This window comes from Phyllostomus hastatus, unplaced genomic scaffold (assembly GCF_019186645.2).
Source record: "Phyllostomus hastatus isolate PE091 unplaced genomic scaffold, TTU_PhHast_1.1 phas_scaffold_11, whole genome shotgun sequence".
Taxonomy (NCBI): Eukaryota; Metazoa; Chordata; class Mammalia; order Chiroptera; family Phyllostomidae; genus Phyllostomus; species Phyllostomus hastatus.
The window spans coordinates 6759881-6777999 of record NW_025334005.1 but is presented as its reverse complement, the minus strand read 5'-3'; the positions used below and the strand labels follow the sequence as shown (position 1 = coordinate 6777999).

Below are 18119 nucleotides of genomic sequence, written 5' to 3'. Positions count from 1 at the left end.
ATGACAGGCGCTGGAGCAGCCCCATTAAACCGAGAGATGACTATCTCCTGGTGAAGATGGCAAAGCAACAAGAAAGAATTTGTGTCCCCATCATTGTGGAGCCACCTGGACTGTCACATGGGAGAAATGAAAGTGTACTTTATTTGCATCTCTGTTATTTAGGCTTTGGTTATAGCTGTTGAGTCTGTAACCTAATACCTGTTACCTAATACCTGACCTGTGTATTAGCCTTGTCTGAACAACTACACTGTGGTAGATAGAGACTGTATCTACTTCCATGGGCTTAGGAATGAGTCAGCTGAGATTCCTGCCTTCCGGGGTATGTGGTCTAGCAGAGCTTTCAGAAAATCAAGCCAGGGCAAAGCCACGTGGCAGGAAAACTTCCAGGTGTTGTAGAGACATATGGGAGGGGAAGTTAAACTAGTCAGTGGCCTGAAAAAGGGGACTGTTTTAGGCCAGGCTTCCCAGAAGCAGCCCATGAGATGAGATTTCACGTACAAGTGATTTACTTCCAAGTTGGTCCCAGAAAAACTAGTGAGGGAGCAGAGGAAGCGGGGCGGAGAAGGGATGAGATCCAGCTCGGGCGTGATTTCACGCAAGTCCCACAGAAGGAAGTGCCTGCCTGCTCCCACGAAGAACTCTGGGCTATAAATGGAACCTCAGAAGTGCAGAACACACAGGCGACTCCCAGCCATTGGCTGGGGGCCACAGGTGCCCATGGGCTGTTGTAGAAGATTCTTCAATGATCCCCCAGGTGCCACAAGAAGCAAAAGCCCACCTAAGCTGGAGAATGCAACCTAGAGAACACAGGAGTGGTCCACACCGTCTCTAACCAGCATCCCATCAGGAACCCCACTAAGGCTTTGGGGAAAAGCCCCTTCTGGTCTGGTGAGGCAAAGACACTCTAAATGTGGGGGGCGCCATTTCTGGTGAACCAGGGAGGAGCAGGAGTACATCTGACCCTGGTGGTGCCCACAGCGTTTAAAACCCCACCCCACCTCCCGGCGCCAACCCCATCCCCACACAGACACACCCAAGAGTTTTAAGAGCACAATGTGGCAAAGGATGTGACCTTTCCTAAAGTGCTCAGCCAAGGCAGGCCAGGATCAGTCTGCAGTTGGGACTCCCAGGAACTTGAAGCCATTGGGGTCTGACTGTTGCCCCTGACTCATGTTTCCATCCTCAATGGCTGTGATGAGGCCCAAGGAAGTCAAACCAATCCCCTCAAGCCCTAGGGCCAGCTGAGTTTCAGAATGAAAGGACAGCCCTCCCCCGAGGCAGCCCGGGGTCAGCTGGAGGTTAGTCTCAGGCCTGGAGGCCCAGGAGCAGCCTGTTCATCCCACAGCTAAACAGCCCTGAACCACGAAGGTCCCTGTTATGTCACTAAACGACAGAACATTTCTGTCACTAAATGCACAGGTGATCTGCAGCATCTGCATCCTGAGTGAAGGTGTCTCTCATCAGAGCTCCAGACGGCATTAATGGCCAGGCAGGGAGAGCAAGAGAGAAACCTTCTGATTTTTAAATTGGGTGCTGCTTGTCACTGCCCATTCTGCCATTCTGACTAATAATATGTCACTGAAGCCTAGTACCCTTGCAATCTAAGCTCACTGGGTGATTTACAATCCCTTGAGTGCACTATAATGCCAGCGCTGCCGTCCTTGACTGACACTTCCTCCTCCTTATGCCCGCTCAGCAAAGCCCTTTCATCCAGGGAGACCCAGCTTAGTTGCCACCTCCACTAGGAAGCCCTCCCAGCTTTGCACCGCGAGGCAGCATCAGGTAGCTCCATTTCCAGGATGCCGAGAGCGTTCCTCCATGAAAGGCTGATCACACTTCTTTCCTGAATTTTTGTTTGCTGCACTACAGGGCCAGGCTCGCCCTTGTAGAAAATCTGACTCCTCCAGGTGATTGCGCGTCCCCAGGGGCATAGCTCAGCAAGGGGCATGGATTGGACTTCAGGCCACCTTCCCCCCTGGCCTGGCACCTGTGTTCTGGGCACAGTGCACATGCCGCTCACACTCCTCTGTAGAGAGTGAGCGTTTGGGGACTTGGCTTAGAGCAGCTCCAAGAAGTGTTCACTGAGAGAAAGATGAGACTCCATGCACAGTTATCCCTGTACCTTCCACCCCCTTTTCTCCTCCCCAACCTCTGCATCATTTCCCAGTTCCCCACACCCAGCACCAATGAGCAGCAGAGGAGGGGTCGAAACCGTGGCATTTGCAGTCAGACAGACCTGGGTTCAAATCTCAGCTCTGCCATACCCTAGCCATACGCCCTCAAGGGAATTTCTTAACTCTTCCCAGCCTCAGTTTGCTTATCTGTAAAGTGGGGACACTCAGCCCCATAGGGCTCCCATGAAAACACACGGGAAAATGCATTCAGCGTCTGTGGGGCTCCCCAAACGAGCCAGGGTCTGTGTCTGGGAGGCCAGAGTGGCCAGGGAAAACCCCATGGTGGAGACAACTTTCAAACACGAAGAAGGAGCCAGTCGTGCAGAGAGCTGGGAGAAGAATATTCCAGACTCGTGGCGGGGGAGGAGGGGTACAGGCAGGGAATAGCAACTGCAGGGACCCACGGTAACGGAGCTCAGCACACTGCTCCCGTTTCACCTCGTCTCCCTTCCGCACTTGGACACACCGGGGACGTCTGGGCCACAGGTCACCCTCATGACCTCCTCACACCCTGGGACCATTTGGTTACCAGCAATGACTCATCACCCCCGTTCCCAGAATAAAACCTGTGGGGCCAGGTACAACCCGAGGCATGAAGATCAGGGCTCCCACTGGAGCCAGACTTCCCTCTGGGCCCGGGGCCACGTCGGGAAGCTGGTTATCGCAGCCCCGCCACATCCCCGGAGGCACGGTGGACGTCATCGCTGACGACTGACCCTCCGGGTCGCTTGACCTCCTGGGCGAAACCTCCAGCACACCGATGGGACCCACAGGAAACAAAATGTTCTGGTTGGACCTTCCCTGTGTGATCAGGAGGCCCCCAGAGGTGGTCGCTCCCTGGGCAGAGCCTGGTCACTTCATTCCTTCTCAAAGGGCGGCCATGGAGTTTCCACAGGGGCCCCTGAGCCCGAGGCCTGGTGTCTGGGACTGAACTTTCCATTAGTGGGGACCTAGGTAATGTCCAGCCGTCCCCCCGCCCCGCCCGGGGCTGCCCCAGGCTGCCCTTTTTCTCCATCCAGACCATAAAGCAAAGTCCCCATACTGCATGAGTGGGTTCAGTCCCAGCCAGGGCCTTCCGAGCTCCAAGGTCTCTCTTGAACATCAAAGAGGCAACACGTTTCTTGAATCTAGGCTTGTCCAAGCCTCCTGACTCAGCCCAGTATTCCCTGAAGAACAAGTAAGACATTGGGAGCTCTGGCTGGCGTAGCTCAGTGGATTGAGAACGGGCTGCGAACCAAAGTGTCGCAGGTTCGATTCCCAGTTAGGGCACATGCCTGGGTTGCAGGCCACAGCCCGCAGCAACCGCACATTGATGTCTCTCTCTCTCTCTCTTTCTCCCTCCCTTCCCTCTCTAAAAAATAAATAAATAAAAATCTTTAAAAAAAAAAAAGACATTGGGTCTCAATTGCCAAAGGCTGGGCAAGAGATTTTCATTGCTCTAAATGTGGACCACTGCCACGCAGCCCCAGGTGGGTCAGTGTTACCTGAGTGAGGAGGGGGAGCCGTAGCACTGCCGAGCCGGACACGAGTCAGCCGCTACCTGCAGGACTGCCTCCGGCCTCCTGGTGCCACTGCAGCTGGGGCTGCCCCACTGTGCCTGGCGCCTGGCTTTCCTGTGGCTACGAGACCGCAGGGCTGGTGAAACAGCAGAGGACAAGCAGACTTGAGGAGGAAGGGGAAAGGACTCCAGTTTTGGCCCACGGAAGCCGGCAATGTTCTCTGACCTGTCCCTTCTCAGCGTTCTCCCAGCCTGAGAACCAGAGGCCGGGCCCAGAACTAAGCTAGCTTACCTTACAACCTCTTATGACCACGGGGGGGAAGAAGCAACGGGCTGAGGCCACATCCAGTGGCCAGGGGTGCTCCGATCGCCTGGCGGTGTCTGCTCTGGGTCCAGGGTGGGGAAGACCAGGTGCCACGTAACTGCCACCCATGAGCTGGGAGGCCTCTGGGCCCTGCCCAGTGGAACATCCTGCCATGCGATTCGGTCGGCTGAGATCAGGTAGTTAGAAGGCAGAGGTTACCATCCGGGAGGGTTGTGGATTCTTCGATGGAAACCCAAGCAAGGCGGAGGGATCGTCTCTCCTAAAGAAGTGGGTCCAAGAGAAGGACTCTGGGTACAAGGCGTGCCTGGGAAGTTCAGTGACTGAGAGAATATTTTTCTTGAAGGGTTACACTACTTTTTAAAAATTTTTTTAAATTTATTTATTTTTAGAGAGAGGGGAAGGGAGGGAGAAAGAGAGGGAGAGAAACATCAATGTGTGGTTGCCTCTTATGTGGCCCCCACTGGGCACCTGGCCTGCAACCCAGGCATGTGCCCTGACTGGGAATTGAACTGGCAACCCTTTGGTTCACAGCCCATATGCTCAATCCACTGAGCTACACCAGCCAGGGTAAGAGAGAATATTGTAAATGCTTTGAAGGAACTGCCCTTTTCTTCTCCAGCTCGAAATGATGCCAACAGTTAGAGAGTCATCAGAAGGCCACTGGAGGTGGCTGTCCCTCTTCCCCGTGGCTCACCACCAGCGAGTGTCTCTGGATCGCCTCCATGTGCGGAGCAGGAAGGATGCCCCCTGCAGCACAGTGACAGGAAGGCCCGGGGGCCCGGAGCTCTGGCAGGCGCTCTTCCCCGCCCCCACCCCCAGGGCCTTCTTCCCCATCCCAGTCCCTCCTGGGTCCTGCACAGGCTGCCCTTCTCTGTTACTCCCACCCACTTTGCCTTCCCGCTGTGCATCCCACCCGCCTTGCCTTCAAAGTATCTCACGGCTCCCCGCCTTGGCAGCCGCTCCCCAGGCCCTATCCCTTACCCTGCAGTAAAGAAGAGGAAGTGGGGGTGGTGGAGGAGGGGAGCTGCCCAGTTTATTTTTCCTAAAAACTTCCTCATTCCTTCCACCTCCAGGCCCTGACATGGCTCCTCATCTCAGGCTGGACAGTCGAGCAGCCCTGAGGGGTGGCAGGGTCATTCCCAGGACAGAAGCGGAAGAGACCAGCAGGTGAGGCTCCCATAACTCAGGCCCTGGGGGCCTTCCCAGCTCTGCTTTGCTTGGGCCCCTCTCCACATTGATAAGGACAGGAACTTCAAAATGCAAGTTTTTAAAATGCCTTATTACAAAGAAATTTCAAACACAACAAGAGGTTTCTTTTTAAAAAAAAAAAAGTGGTATCACAAATGCCTTATTTGATCATTCAGCATCAAAAATCACAACATTTCTGTCTTAGTCAGCCCAGGCTGCCACAGACGGGAGGCTAGAAATCCAAAAGCAAGGTGCCAGCCAGTTTGGCTCCCTAGGGCCCGCTCCTGGGCTGGCAGGCAGCTGTCTTCTCGCGGTGTCTTCACACAGCAGGGGGAGGGGCAGGCGCCCTCACGACCTCGTCTGACCTGATCACCTCCCAGAGGCTCCTCTCCACACACGGTCCCGCTGGGAGTCAGGGCTTCAGCATAGGAATGGACGGGTGGGCACGATGCCACCCACAGCCACTGCGCAAATCTTTGCTCTAGCTAGATCCTCCTTTAAAAGTTTTTGCCCTTTATTCATTTTTGCTGGAATATTTTAAAGCAGAGATGATCATTTATCTCTATATACGATCTCCACAATGCTATTCTAGCCCCCCAAAATGAACAACTTTCATGTCATCTAATATGCAGTCCATATTCAGATTTCTCTGAGTCTCTCGAAAAATGCCTTTCGACAGTTTCTTGTGCAAATCAGGAATCAGCATCTAGAAAACGTAGGTCTCTGTTGCATTTGGCGGTTGTTTCTTAAGACTTTTCACAAATAGCAGTCTCCCCCCCTTTGTATGCCATTCATTTGTTTGGAAAGTGAGAGGAGGTTTGTCCTACAGAACGTCTCATGTATTGGGTTTGGATGATGGTCTTCTTGTTCCTTTATGTATGACAGTGGTCTTCAGCTTATGTGCCTCAAAAATTTCTAAAACATACAGTACCTGTCTATTTCATCAGAGGCACTGACCTCTTTTCCCTTAAATTGTCAAATTTTTAAAAAAAAAATTATAGCAGCCAATACAACAATAACTGTCCAGTGTGAATGAATGAAAATTATAGCTATTTTTTTGGTCAGCTTGGCAAAAGGTATATTTTTCGGTGTGGTGCGGGATTTTCGTAACTAGTGTATGTGTGCCATGAGATGGAAAAGGTTGGAAATCGATGATGTACTATTTCCTGAAAACTGGTGGTTAGGTCTAGATTTGAGTCTGTAATTTTTTTACTGGAGTACTTCCTAGGTCGTCCCATAAACTTCTCACTGCATCACCTCGCTTCCCGAGGCACACACTTTCTAGCCGCCCCACTTTTATAGGTGCCCAGATTCGTCTGCGGGCCCTGATGTTGCCAGCCTCCTCCGTTCAGCACGAACTGCCTTTGACCTTTCGTCTTAGGTCTTAGCATCCACTGGTGATCTTTGCCTAGACCCACTGTTTCATTAGGAGTTGTAAAACACTGATTTCCTGATACTGCCATGCCTGGTGAATTGAATTGCTGATATTCTTCAATTAAAAAAAACAACTTTCACCCTGGCTGGCGTAGCTCAGTGGATTGAGTGCAGGCTGAGAACCAGGCATCTCAGGTTCGATTCCCAGTCAGGGCACATGCCTAGGTTGCAGGCCATGGCCCCCAGCAACCACACATTGATGTTTCTCTTTCTCTCTCCCTTCCCTCTCTAAAAATAAATAAATAAAATCTTTAAAAAACAACTTTCCTCCATCCACTATGTGCCTGCCCTCTGTGAAATACACGTCACCAGTATCGCAGGTTCGATTCCCAGTCAGGGTACATGCCTGGGTTGCAGGCCATGACCCCCAGCAACCGCACATTGATGTTTCTCTCTCTCTCTCTTTCTCCCTCCCTTCTCTCTCTAGAAATAAATAAATAAAATCTTTAAAAAAAAAAGAAATACACGTCACCCAGGCTAAACCAGCAGCAAACAGGAACCCTTATTTCCCTGCTCTCCCGATGACCACGGTCATACACTGGCTCCCTGACAACCTCCCATGGTGACAGGTTAGCTGTTGCACGTCCGATGAAGCTCCTGGCTTTTTACATATTTAACTTGTTTCAGCCTATTTTTGGCCAGCAGAAGCCTCTTCCTACCCATTCCCGAGCCCTCCATCAGGCTCGAGTCACGCGTCCCGGCAAGGCGCCCCAGGCTCAGCTAGCACAGCTGCTGGCCCCGCTCTGGAATGCGCCATCTCTTCGAAAATCTCCACGCCCTTTAGTGGAAAATGCTAGAGGCCACCTGCCAGGCCTCGGGCTAATTCACTGTTATCAGGTTTTCCTTGCTTCTAGTCTTTTCCATGTGCCGAGCCGGAAAAATACATACTTTTAGAACAAAAATAAGTACAAACTTACATTTCCAATTCAAGTTTTAAGATTGCAGGGTTTTACTTAAACTTCCTAGTTGTATGCTTCCATCTCGTTTCCACGAACAATCTTGTTTCTTAACAACATCAGCACAATTACTTACGTGCTTTAACCTAGAGTGTACATTGAGCAGTTTCAAAGGAAGAGGATCACCCACAGTAAGGCTGCCGGGTGCAGTTTCAGATTTCTTGGGGTTTCTTCTTTTCTTTTCCTTTTTAATTTTATTTTTGGGCTGTATAAAATATCTGCCAGTGAATGCAGAGCCAAAAGCTCTCCATTTTAAAGCCACCGGAAGTAATGTTTTGCTCTGGATGGATGATACAATGAAGCCCATTTGTCTTAGTTTGTTCTAAATTTCGAGGGCTGTGATTTCTATGCATTTATTTATTTTTTGATTCTGTAGCACATTCCCGTGATTGCCATGTCAAACGTAAAACAAGAACATTCTCACTCCCATCCCTGCTCTTCACCCTCCATTACAATTTTTATTAGTGTCCTGGGGTACTCTTCTACTGCTTCTTATTGAAAATATACATATATGTGTGCCTGTCTATGTGTACATAAAAGCAGCGAATCGTAAACACGGTTCTGCCTCCTCTTAAAATGAATCAATAGGCCCTAGAGATCTTGCCCATTCATCGCTCTTCCCACCTGCACCGCCCCCAGGTGGGTGAATGCGCGAGCACCTGTCGGCGGCGCCCCTGCTGATGGCCACTGCTCGTGTGCTTCTGCTTGTGGAAATGACATCACAGTGCACAGCTCGTGCCTATATCTTTCTTTGTTTTTGCCAGTGTATCTTTGGGATAGATCCCTAGAAGAATGGTTGAGTTAAAGGCCTTATGGGTGTGTCATTTGCTACATGCCGTCAAATCCCCTCGCGATTTGACCACCCAAACCTAATGTTCACAGTGTTCCGTAAGAAGGGGTGAGATGCAGAGCCCCCACTCCATCTGCCACCTCAGCCGGGAGACTAGGCCAGCCCCTGCACAAGGAATAGCTCTGGACAGACCCCACTTGGCACACCAAGACCCTGGGGGTCCTGGGAGGAACCATAAATCCCAGTCTCCCTACTTTGGCTGGGATGAGACTGGTTTCACGGGTATCCCTGCCCATTTCGGGCTGAGCAGAACCTCTGATGGTCGATTTTTATCTTCTTTGATTGGTAAGACACTTAAAAATTGATCGTGTCTTCGTATGGTTGGTTTGGCACACGAAATGTTTCTAAGGCATGGGTCCAACAGGGAAATTACATGAGGGGCTGGGCAAGTGGAAGTTTTTAAGTCTGACGGTTTATCTGACCCTGGGGTTCTTTTGATGACCAATGGAAGGAAAATTAACATGGGTCGCATGCTTCCAGTCATTCAACCAACATGAATTGAACATCCCCCCCCCTCACCCCGCAATCCTGTCTCCTCCACTCCCACCTCTGGGCAAGAAATACCACCTGCACAGCCTGCAAGCTGAATCCAGCCCACAGTTGCTTGAAGTTTGGCTCACACTACAATTTTGAAGAAAAAAAAAATTAATTAGTTGCTAACATTTACACATCAAGGGAGTTCACATAAATATCCAGACTTCAGACATCTCTTGAAAATTTGGTCCACCGGCCTGCGTGCTAGCATGGCAACCGCTGGTCCGAGCCGAGGAGAGGCTGCCCCTTTGTGGTGGGCGGGGCTGCCCCAGGCCCAGGGAGCCATCCAGCCCTCCCATTCCTTTCCCTTGCCCTCTGGGCCTTGAGCTCATGAGTCCTGCCCCAGACGGCAAGCTCCCCAAAGGCAAGGGCCACCCATCTTACTGGACTTCCCAGCATCTAGCCCAGACCCCAGCCTATTGTGGGTCCTCAATAACTAAATGTTTGTTGGATGAATAAAATATGTTTTGGACCCATGCATCACATTTCTTCCAATATTAAAATCGTACTGTCGTAATACTGCTCTGGCCTGGGTGTTTGAAGCAGAGTGGCGCCATAAGTACCCCGGATTTGTGCCGTCTCTCCCATTACCTAAAGCCACTCGCATGTCAGGGGGCTGCCCCGACATTGTCACTCTGCCATTTGACATCTATTCCTCCTAGCAACCTCCTCTCCAAGCGCAGACAGCGATGCGCGGCTCCCAGGATCCCTGCGAAGATGACACGAGACCAGGAAAGTCAAGCATGGCAGCTAGCATTTCTTTTTATGACATGATTAGCTGTGTTTTATCTCCAAGATAGTGAGCATCTTTCCAGTCTTTGTCAGATCATGTGGTCTCGGTTTTTTTTTTCCCCCAGCCAAGCCCCAAGGAAGAGATTACGACAGAGATCTCTGCATTCTGAAAATTTTCTAAGTCTCGTCCTTAGGAGCACAGATGGGAATAAAGATCTTATCGGGAGGCTCGTATTTCTTATCAGGGCCATCAGCAGCCCTCTGAGGGGGCAATGAGGCCAGGTGAGAGCAAATATAACCGGCAGTGCTCGCCCATCACTGCATGCTCAAAACTCCCAGTCTCCTGAGTGCGTGGATCCAAGAAGGAAGCATGAAGTGGATTGGGTTCCTCGGCCTGGTGGCCCTCTCAGAGTGCTTGGTCACGTGAGTACGGGGACTGCGGGTAGCACCAGCTCTCTTCCAGGCTCTTCCTCATCGTCCTCTTCTCCCTCCACCACCCAGGGGTAGAGAGGAGAATGCCGTCATTCCCTGTCTTGAAGTCTAAGTCTCCGTTTATTGATGAGTAGCAGCTGGTCGCGTGCACCGTGGGGCCCAGGGGTCTTGGGACAAGCCTGTGGGGAGCCCGGGTTGCACGTGGGCTCTGTGAACGGTGCTCCCCGGAGTTGTTCAGGGCACAGCCCGCGCAGCTGGAAGTGTGGTGCCACCTAGGGACAGCTTTTCTCTCCAGTTTGCTTCTAGATCTTCTCCCTGCTCCCTCTCGGTTTCCAGGTGCACGGGCCTCCGTGTCTTCGTCTCTGTGTCTCTCCCCCACCTCTCTCCATCTCCTTGGGTGTCTCTGTACACGCAAAACTCTCTGCAGTTTTTTGTTCCTACTTTGAGTCTTGTTGCTCTATCCTCTGAATTTTCCTAACGGATTCCCCACCGGCTGGCCTCCCCTGTCAGCCTTCTCCCCTGCTTGAACCCTGGAGAAAGACCAGGAGGGCTCCTCCGAGGTCCGGTTTTGCTCCCCAGGCAGTGTGACCAGCGCCAAGTCACAGACTCCCTGCAATTCAGATCCCCCTGCCCCCCATAAAAGAAGATAATGGTCCCCACTCTCCCTCCCTCCCCAGGTTTCATTGAGAAAGAGACAATGAGGCAACAGTAGCAATAGTAATGGCTCTCATTGTCAACATCTCCCCTATGTCAGGTGTGTTATGTCCATCATTTCATTTAATAACCAAAACATTCTAAACCCTGGCTGGGTAGCTCAGTGGATTGAGCTCGGGCTGTGAACCAGGCATTGCAGGTTTGATTCCCAGTCAGGGCACATGCCTAGGTTTCAGGCCATGGCCCCCAGCAACCGCACATTGATGTTTCTCTCTCTCTCTCTCCCTCCCTCTCTCTCTCTCTCTGAATCTCTCTCTTTCTCTCCCTTCCCTCTCTAAAAATAAATAAATAAAATCTTTTTAAAAAATAACTAAAACATTCTAGTGAGGGGGGCATTATCATTCCACTCCTTCACAGATGGGGAGACCAAGGCTCCACAAGGTCATAGGGCTTACCTGGGGTCACAGCAGAACCTACAGGCGAACCCAGGACCGTGGTCTTTTCATGTTGGGTGACCTGTCGTGACAATAAGACGACACGCATAAACATACTTGGAAAATACAAAGTGTGATTGCAGTGCCAGGTGTGGCAGTCACGTTGAAACACGGGGCAGTGAATTGTTGTCTTATATTTGTTTGTTTCCCTTTCCCAACGAAAGAATCCCTCTGACGAAGATCAAGTCCATGCGAGAAAGTCTCAGGGAGAAAGACCTGCTGAAAGATTACCTGGAGGAGCATCCTTACAGCCAGGCCTACAGGTTCATTCAGAAACAACCCGGAGTAACTTATGAATCCATGAGGAACTTCCTGGATGTGAGTGTGGCCAGGGTAGCACTCCACAGCACCCCCTAGAGTTCTGGGGAAGCACTAGCATTCATCTGCAGGTGGGAGCCAGCATGTTGGGGCTGGGGCTGGGGAACAGGGGTCCCGTCTCCAGAGGAGAAGTCACTCTCACCCTCAGCTCCTGGTCTGTGGTGACTGGGTCCAGCTATGACCAGATGGCAAGTAAACACCCATTTTAATGCCAGGGGTACGTCATTGGGCACCTGTGAAGCACAGCATTGGTTTGACAGATTCCGTTCCTTCTGAACTGAATGACCACTGTGTTATAGTTGAAGGGTGAGCCATGTCCGATCAAACAACAAAGCCAGTTGTGAATCAAGGTTGATACCCTGGGCAGAGGAAGTTTGGCTTCCACAGCCCCAAGAATGGCACCATTAAAAGGTTAGTGAGATTATAAAACCAATAACATTATGGTTATTGTTATCGATAACAAAGGGTCTCATCTCTTCCACAAGAAGAGACAAAGAGAAAATAAATCAGATGAAAGGGCCACCTGCATAATATGGACATTACAGGTTTTGAGTCTGGAGAAAGTGGCCTGGGGTAACCTGGGAAGGCTTCCTGGAGGAGGAAGCACTCCAGCTGGGCCATGAAGGGTTTAGGGAGCTGCAGGGGAGACTGGAGAAGTGTTCAAGTGAAGGCACTGGCCGGAGCCGTGGCTGAGAGGTGGGGTGGTTGGAAAGTGATCTCAGGAGACTCGGGGCACCCTAACAGAGGCAGGGACCCTGGGGACCAGGGCTGGCCAGGGCAGCCAGGCTTGGCCTAACCACCCCTCTCTGACCCCGGCAGCTGTATTACGTTGGCACCGTCAGTATTGGAACGCCCCCTCAGGAGTTCAAGGTCATCTTCGACACGGGCTCCGCTGACCTGTGGGTGCCCTCCATCTACTGCTTCAGCCGAGCCTGTGGTGAGTGCCCCGAGCCCCGTCCCAGCACCCACCCCACCCCACCCCCAGGCTTTGGGAGGCTGACGGACACGCACTCTCTGTGCCTGCAGTCAGACACACCGTCTTCAACCCGAAGAAGTCCTCCACCTTCCAGGGCACGAACCGGTCCTTCGCTCTCCACTACGGCTCTGGGAGCATGACGGGATTTCTCGGCTATGACACCGTTAAGGTGAGGTGGACACCAGAGGCGGGGGCAGGGCTGGCCCTGGGAGCAACCTCTGCCAGCAGGACCGGAGCAGGGTCAGCTGGAAGCAGCGTCTTCCCCAAAGTCTGTGTCCCTTGGGGAGAGAGTGCTTCTGCTGACGAGCTCTCTGAATGGCTAACCCAGAGAGTGGGCCGTGATGCTGCAGGGGCTGGGGGGTGTGGGCCTGCAGCCCTTTCTCCCACGGAGGGCTCAAGACTGATTTTGCTGAGAGCAGCACAAGGTGAGGAAAGACCTACTGGCATATTCTCAGTTTGCACCGGCACTGTGCTGGGCACTTGCACGGCAATAACATGTTTAATCCTCCAACAACCCCATGTAGTGGGCACGGCTGCTTCCTCTGTGACACAGACAAGGGGGCTGCGGTACAGAGAGAGGGAGCCCCTTGCCCGAGGCCCCAGACCGAGTACGCGGCAGAGCTGGGATGCGAGTCGGGATTCACGCAGGTGTGGGGAGTTTTTCAGGAGAGGGTGGGGTTGATCTGAGGCCTCTGGGGGCTGTGGAGGGCTCCAGACAGCAGTGCCGGGGATGCAGGGGGACGCAGATGCCAGAGGGCCCCCTGTGATAAAAAACCTTCCTACTTGGGGGGCCTTTGAGAATCTAATAAAAACTGTGGACTGCGTCCCCAAAGTGCCTGAGTACACACATACACGCACACACACGCACGCACGCACGCACAAAAGCAGACTTTTTCACTGGAACTCCAGGGGCTAGATGGTATGGCTGGCTTCTCTCTCCCGGGGATGCAGGATCCACAGTGAATCGCGATGAGTCCCCTCCACGTCTGTCATCAGACCCCGGCAATGCCAGAGAGAAGACGAGCTGCTCCCTGCTCACTTTGTCCTTGAGTAGGAGCCCCTTGGTCCCACTCTGAGCCTCCATTTCTCAGCCATAAAAAAAGGGGGGGAGGGACAGAGCATGCTTTATGAACCAGGGTGATGTCAGCAGGGGGAGCGGGTGCTGGCCGGACTCCCCAGCAATGCACAGTGCGTCCCTGCTCTGGCTTGTCGTCACCATCTGAGGGCAATGCGAAGCCGTGCCTCAGTTTACCCCTGGGGTGCCAGTGGCACCTCCCTGCTGGCCTCCACCCCAGCCCAGGCCCAGCCCTGCTCCCCAACATCCACACTAGAGCACCCCCTCCCTCTCACACAGATCGGGAGCCTTGTCGGCCAGTCCCAGGCGTTTGGCCTGAGCAAGACGGAGGTCAGCAAGATCTTGGAATTCGGGGCTTTCGATGGCATCCTGGGCCTGAGCTACCCTGACCTGGCACTCACTGGTACCACTCCCGTCTTCGACAACTTGTGGGCACAGGGCGCCATTTCTCAGAAACTGTTTGCCTTCTACTTGAGCAGGTAAGTCTGGGCTGGACAAGCCCTCCCTCCGAATCAGCTGTAAGACACTTTCCTGTTGCATAAAAAATTGTAGATGACCTCATCCACAAGTTTCCTGAGAGCGAGCCCAGTCCAGGGGTCAGCCAATAGTGGCCCGGGGGCACATCTGGCCCACCAGCTGTTATTTATAAATAAAGTTTTATTGGAACGCAGCCCTGCTCATTCAGTTACAGCCTGCCCATGGCTGCTCTGCTCTACAGTGGCAGCATCGTGCAGCTGTGTTAGAGGTCACGCAGCCTGCAAAGCCTGGAATAGCGACAATTGGCATTGTAAAAAGTGTGCTGATCCCTGCAGTTCAATTCCCTGCTTTGCTAGATTGGGAAACTGAGGCTCAGAGAGGAGCTCTGCACACAATTGCCCAGGCATACACTGGTAGTGGCAGGGCTCGAACTCGGGCCACAGGACTGACTGCCCACCCCCCCCACCCCCGGCCTCGTGATAGGTGATGAAGCCATTAGCAGGTCTAGAGTCACTGGGCTCAGCAGCAGGAAAAGCTAATGTCCCTGACTGGTCAAGGGCCTCAATGGGGTGTGGAGGGAGAAGCAGAGGCCACCGGTGGGGGCAGTTGACAGTTTTGTGTTTTCTCACCAAAGGCAGAGGCTGTCCCCCTGCATCCCAGGAGGAGGCAGAGGGTGGGGTTGAGGCTGTGGGCTCTGTGGGGACCCGAGTCCCGGGCTCTAAGGCATGAACTGAAGCAAAGTGTTTCACCTCTCTAAGCCTCTGAGATGCTCATATCCAAACAAAGGAGCTGACTCATTTAACAAGCATTTACTGAGCACCTGCTACGTGCTGAGTACTGCTCCGTGCACGTGAGGGAGACAGACAGGAGGGAGAAAGGGCAGACGGAAGTAAGTAAATAAATAAAAAGAAGAGAGAACTCCAGAGAGTAGCTGGTTCTGGGCAAGGCGATAGGACGGACAGCGTTGAGACCGTGGTTTTAGAAGGCCAGTGGCAATGACCTCTCCGAACTGAGAGCTCGTGATGGGAGAGGGGCAAAGGCCCCAAAGTGCAGCAGGGGACCGGCAAGGGGCCGGTGAGGCTGGAACACTGCAAGGAGAAAGGCAGAGGGGGAGGGCAGGAAGTCTGGAGGAGGCAGGGGGGCGGGCGTGGAGGCCTCCGGCATGGGCTTAGGCAGCAAAAAGACACGATCCAAGCTCCGTTTTTGAAAGCTCACCCTGGGCCCATGCTGGAGCTCGATGGACCAGAGAGAAGGCGAGAAGGCCTGTGCAGCCTCTTCAGGAGAGGGAGGGTGGCGGCGTGGTCCAGACAGGTGGAGGGAAGAGGAAGAGCTGTGGAGGGAGTCAGGACACGAGTGGAAGGGAAAGGCAACAGGGTCTGCTGACAGATTCGATGACAGGCAAACGGGAGAGCGGTTTGGCTGGAGTGTTTTCTCCCTCACTAACATTTTGCCACGAGCCTGGGACCAGCTGCAGAATGTGCAGGGGCCGGTGCAGAATGGAAATGTGGGGCCTCTTGTTCAAAAAGCGTTAGGAATTTCAAGACAGGGACAGCAGGGGCGTGGGGCCCCAACTAGTGTGGACCCTGCAGACGGCACAGGTCAGAGGCCTGGAAAGCCAGCCCCGTGGGAGCCCGAACTCACGGCCTGTGGCTTCCCAGTGGCTTCCGCTGTCCGAAAACGACAGGCTAGACCCCGCTGGCCCGGCATCCACCGGCAGCCTCTCCAAGCACTCCGGCGGCTGGAGGGGACCTGGCTGTCTTCAGAAAGGTGGGTGGGCGGTCAAAGCCCAGCGAGACTGTCCATGTTCGGGCCTTAGCTTTACCACTCACTAGCCCTGTGACTGGCCTTGGGTGAGCACTCACACAGCTGTGCCTCAGCATCCCCACCGGTACGGGGGAGACCGCAGCCGTGCCTGCCCCACAGGGCTGTGTGATGTGAGTGTAAGCGATTACTGCAAGAGCAACCCTTGGGCCGGGTGTGTCCCCGAGCTTGAGAAAAGCCACCCACCCTTCTCCCCTCACCATGAGCCCTCTCTCTGCCTCCTCCCCTCAGCAACGAGAAGAAGGGCAGCATGGTGATGTTTGGCGGGGTGGACGACTCCTACTACAAGGGACAGCTCGAGTGGGTGCCCGTGAGCAGAGAGGGCTTCTGGCAGATAACTGTGGACAGGTAAGTGCCCCCCTGTGTGGGGGCCAGAGCAGCGCCATCCCCACGCAGGCCTGTGCACACAGGCGCAGGTGCAACGGACACAAAGACACACACGAGTAGAGGGAGGGTACCCAGTGACCCCAGTGCCTGCTTTGTCCCCTGCCTCCCAGGATCTCCATGGACGGGCGGGTCATCGCTTGTGAAGGCAGCTGCGAGGCCATTGTCGATACCGGGACCTCACTGCTGACGGGCCCAAATTACGATATCTTCGACATCCTGAAGACCATCAACGCCCAGATGACCAGCACTGGCGAGGTGAGGCATCCTGCCACAGGGTCGTGCCTGGGCTCTCCATGCAGAAAAGGGTCCCCTGGACCAATCGTCTCCCTCCCCCTGTTTCTAACAGTACGTGGTCAGCTGCAATGCCATCAACACCCTGCCTGACATCGTCTTCACCATCAATGGCGTCAAGTACCCGGTGCCTGCCAGGGCCTACATCCGGAAGGTGAGGGGCCCGCCCCGGGGGCTGGTTCGCAAGTCTGGGATGGGCGGGACCCATTGGGCTGCGGCTGGAAGAGGCCCCCTGTAGGCCAAGCCGTGTCATTGCAGATGCTGCTCAGCACTCCTGGCTGGGAGGGCCCTTCCCACACAACAAACCTCTCCACAGCCAAGAGCAGGCGGGGGCATCCCTCATCCTCGGATAAACATGGAGTGGCCACCCCATGCTGGCACGGTGCTGGGCTCAAGGAGACGGGACACAAATGGCCTCTGCCCTCTTAGAGCTTCAGTTCAACCAGGGCACTCAGATGGGTGAATGTGGATACTCAGCCTCAGCAATCCTGGAAATGGGCAAAGGAATAGGGGCCGGTGGCCTTGGCAGGGGACAGCCCCAGTGTGCTGTCCCACCATAATTTTTAACTGTATCCCCTTCCCATCTCCAAAGTGTCCTGATTCCACTGACAGATCAAATGGCCACCCTGGTCCTAGTTGGAAACCCCCTTGCGAAGCCCCAACCCCCCTCTGTGACATGGGGCGCCGACTCCTCCCTTGGTGGGGGTGGTCAGATGCTGTGAATAAAGGATGCAAGGCAGCCACAGTTCCTCCCTGGCACATAGTTGAGGCTTCATGAATGTCAGTGTCCCTGTGGGTGTTCAGAGAAGGTGTGAATGGACTCAAACTAGGCCTAGAGGAAGAGAGGAATTTAAATAATCCTAAGCCCCCAGGCTCACGGAGGCAGGAGGAGGCCTGCCCGGGTCCAGGCAGCTCTACCCTGGATCCCATGCAAACGGCACCCCAGAGAGCTGTGCAGAGGGGTGCCCCGGCAGATCCAGTGTGACAAGGGCTAAAGACACAGGGAACTCCAGAGAAATCAGCGCACCCAGCTCGGAGAGGCCAAGGAAGACGGGTGCAGGTCCAGGAAGGCTGCTCAGAGCTCAGTCTTCGAGAACGAGTTGGGGTGAATTGGGGGAGGAAGAGCAAGCTCTGCAGAGGAAACAGCCGGAGCAGGTTCCGTGCCTGGGTGAGCGCCCCGCGTCTGCCACTGCAGAAAGAGCCACGCGGCTCCTAGGAAAGCCAGGAAGCGAGGCTGAGAAGCTGCCAGCTCTAGACCCCCAAGCGGGTGGCAGGCGAGGGCTCAGGCTGTGTGTTTTCTCCTCCCGCAGGGTCTCTTTGACACCTGCTACAGCAACTTTGATGACACCTTAAGCCACTCTACTCTCTGGATCCTGGGGGACGTCTTCCTGCGGCTGTATTTCACCGTTTTCGATCGGGAAAACAACAGGATTGGCTTGGCCCCTGCGGCGGCATGAAGGCTGGTGCTGCTCCAGGAAGCGGCCCCACCCACCCCAAACACGC

General features: G+C 53.8%; 1 protein-coding gene across 1 annotated transcript; it reads left to right on the top strand.

The window, feature by feature from the left end:
- Positions 1-5067: 5067 nt before the first annotated feature.
- On the top strand, positions 5068-18119 carry LOC123829538 (pepsin F-like). Its single transcript, XM_045855360.1, has 10 exons — positions 5068-5164; positions 9937-10114; positions 11436-11589; positions 12409-12526; positions 12616-12734; positions 13920-14119; positions 16170-16286; positions 16436-16580; positions 16672-16770; positions 17927-18119. Exons 2-10 carry the CDS (start codon positions 10014-10016, stop codon positions 18071-18073), a joined length of 1200 nt encoding a protein of 399 aa, XP_045711316.1. The 5' UTR covers positions 5068-5164; positions 9937-10013; the 3' UTR covers positions 18074-18119.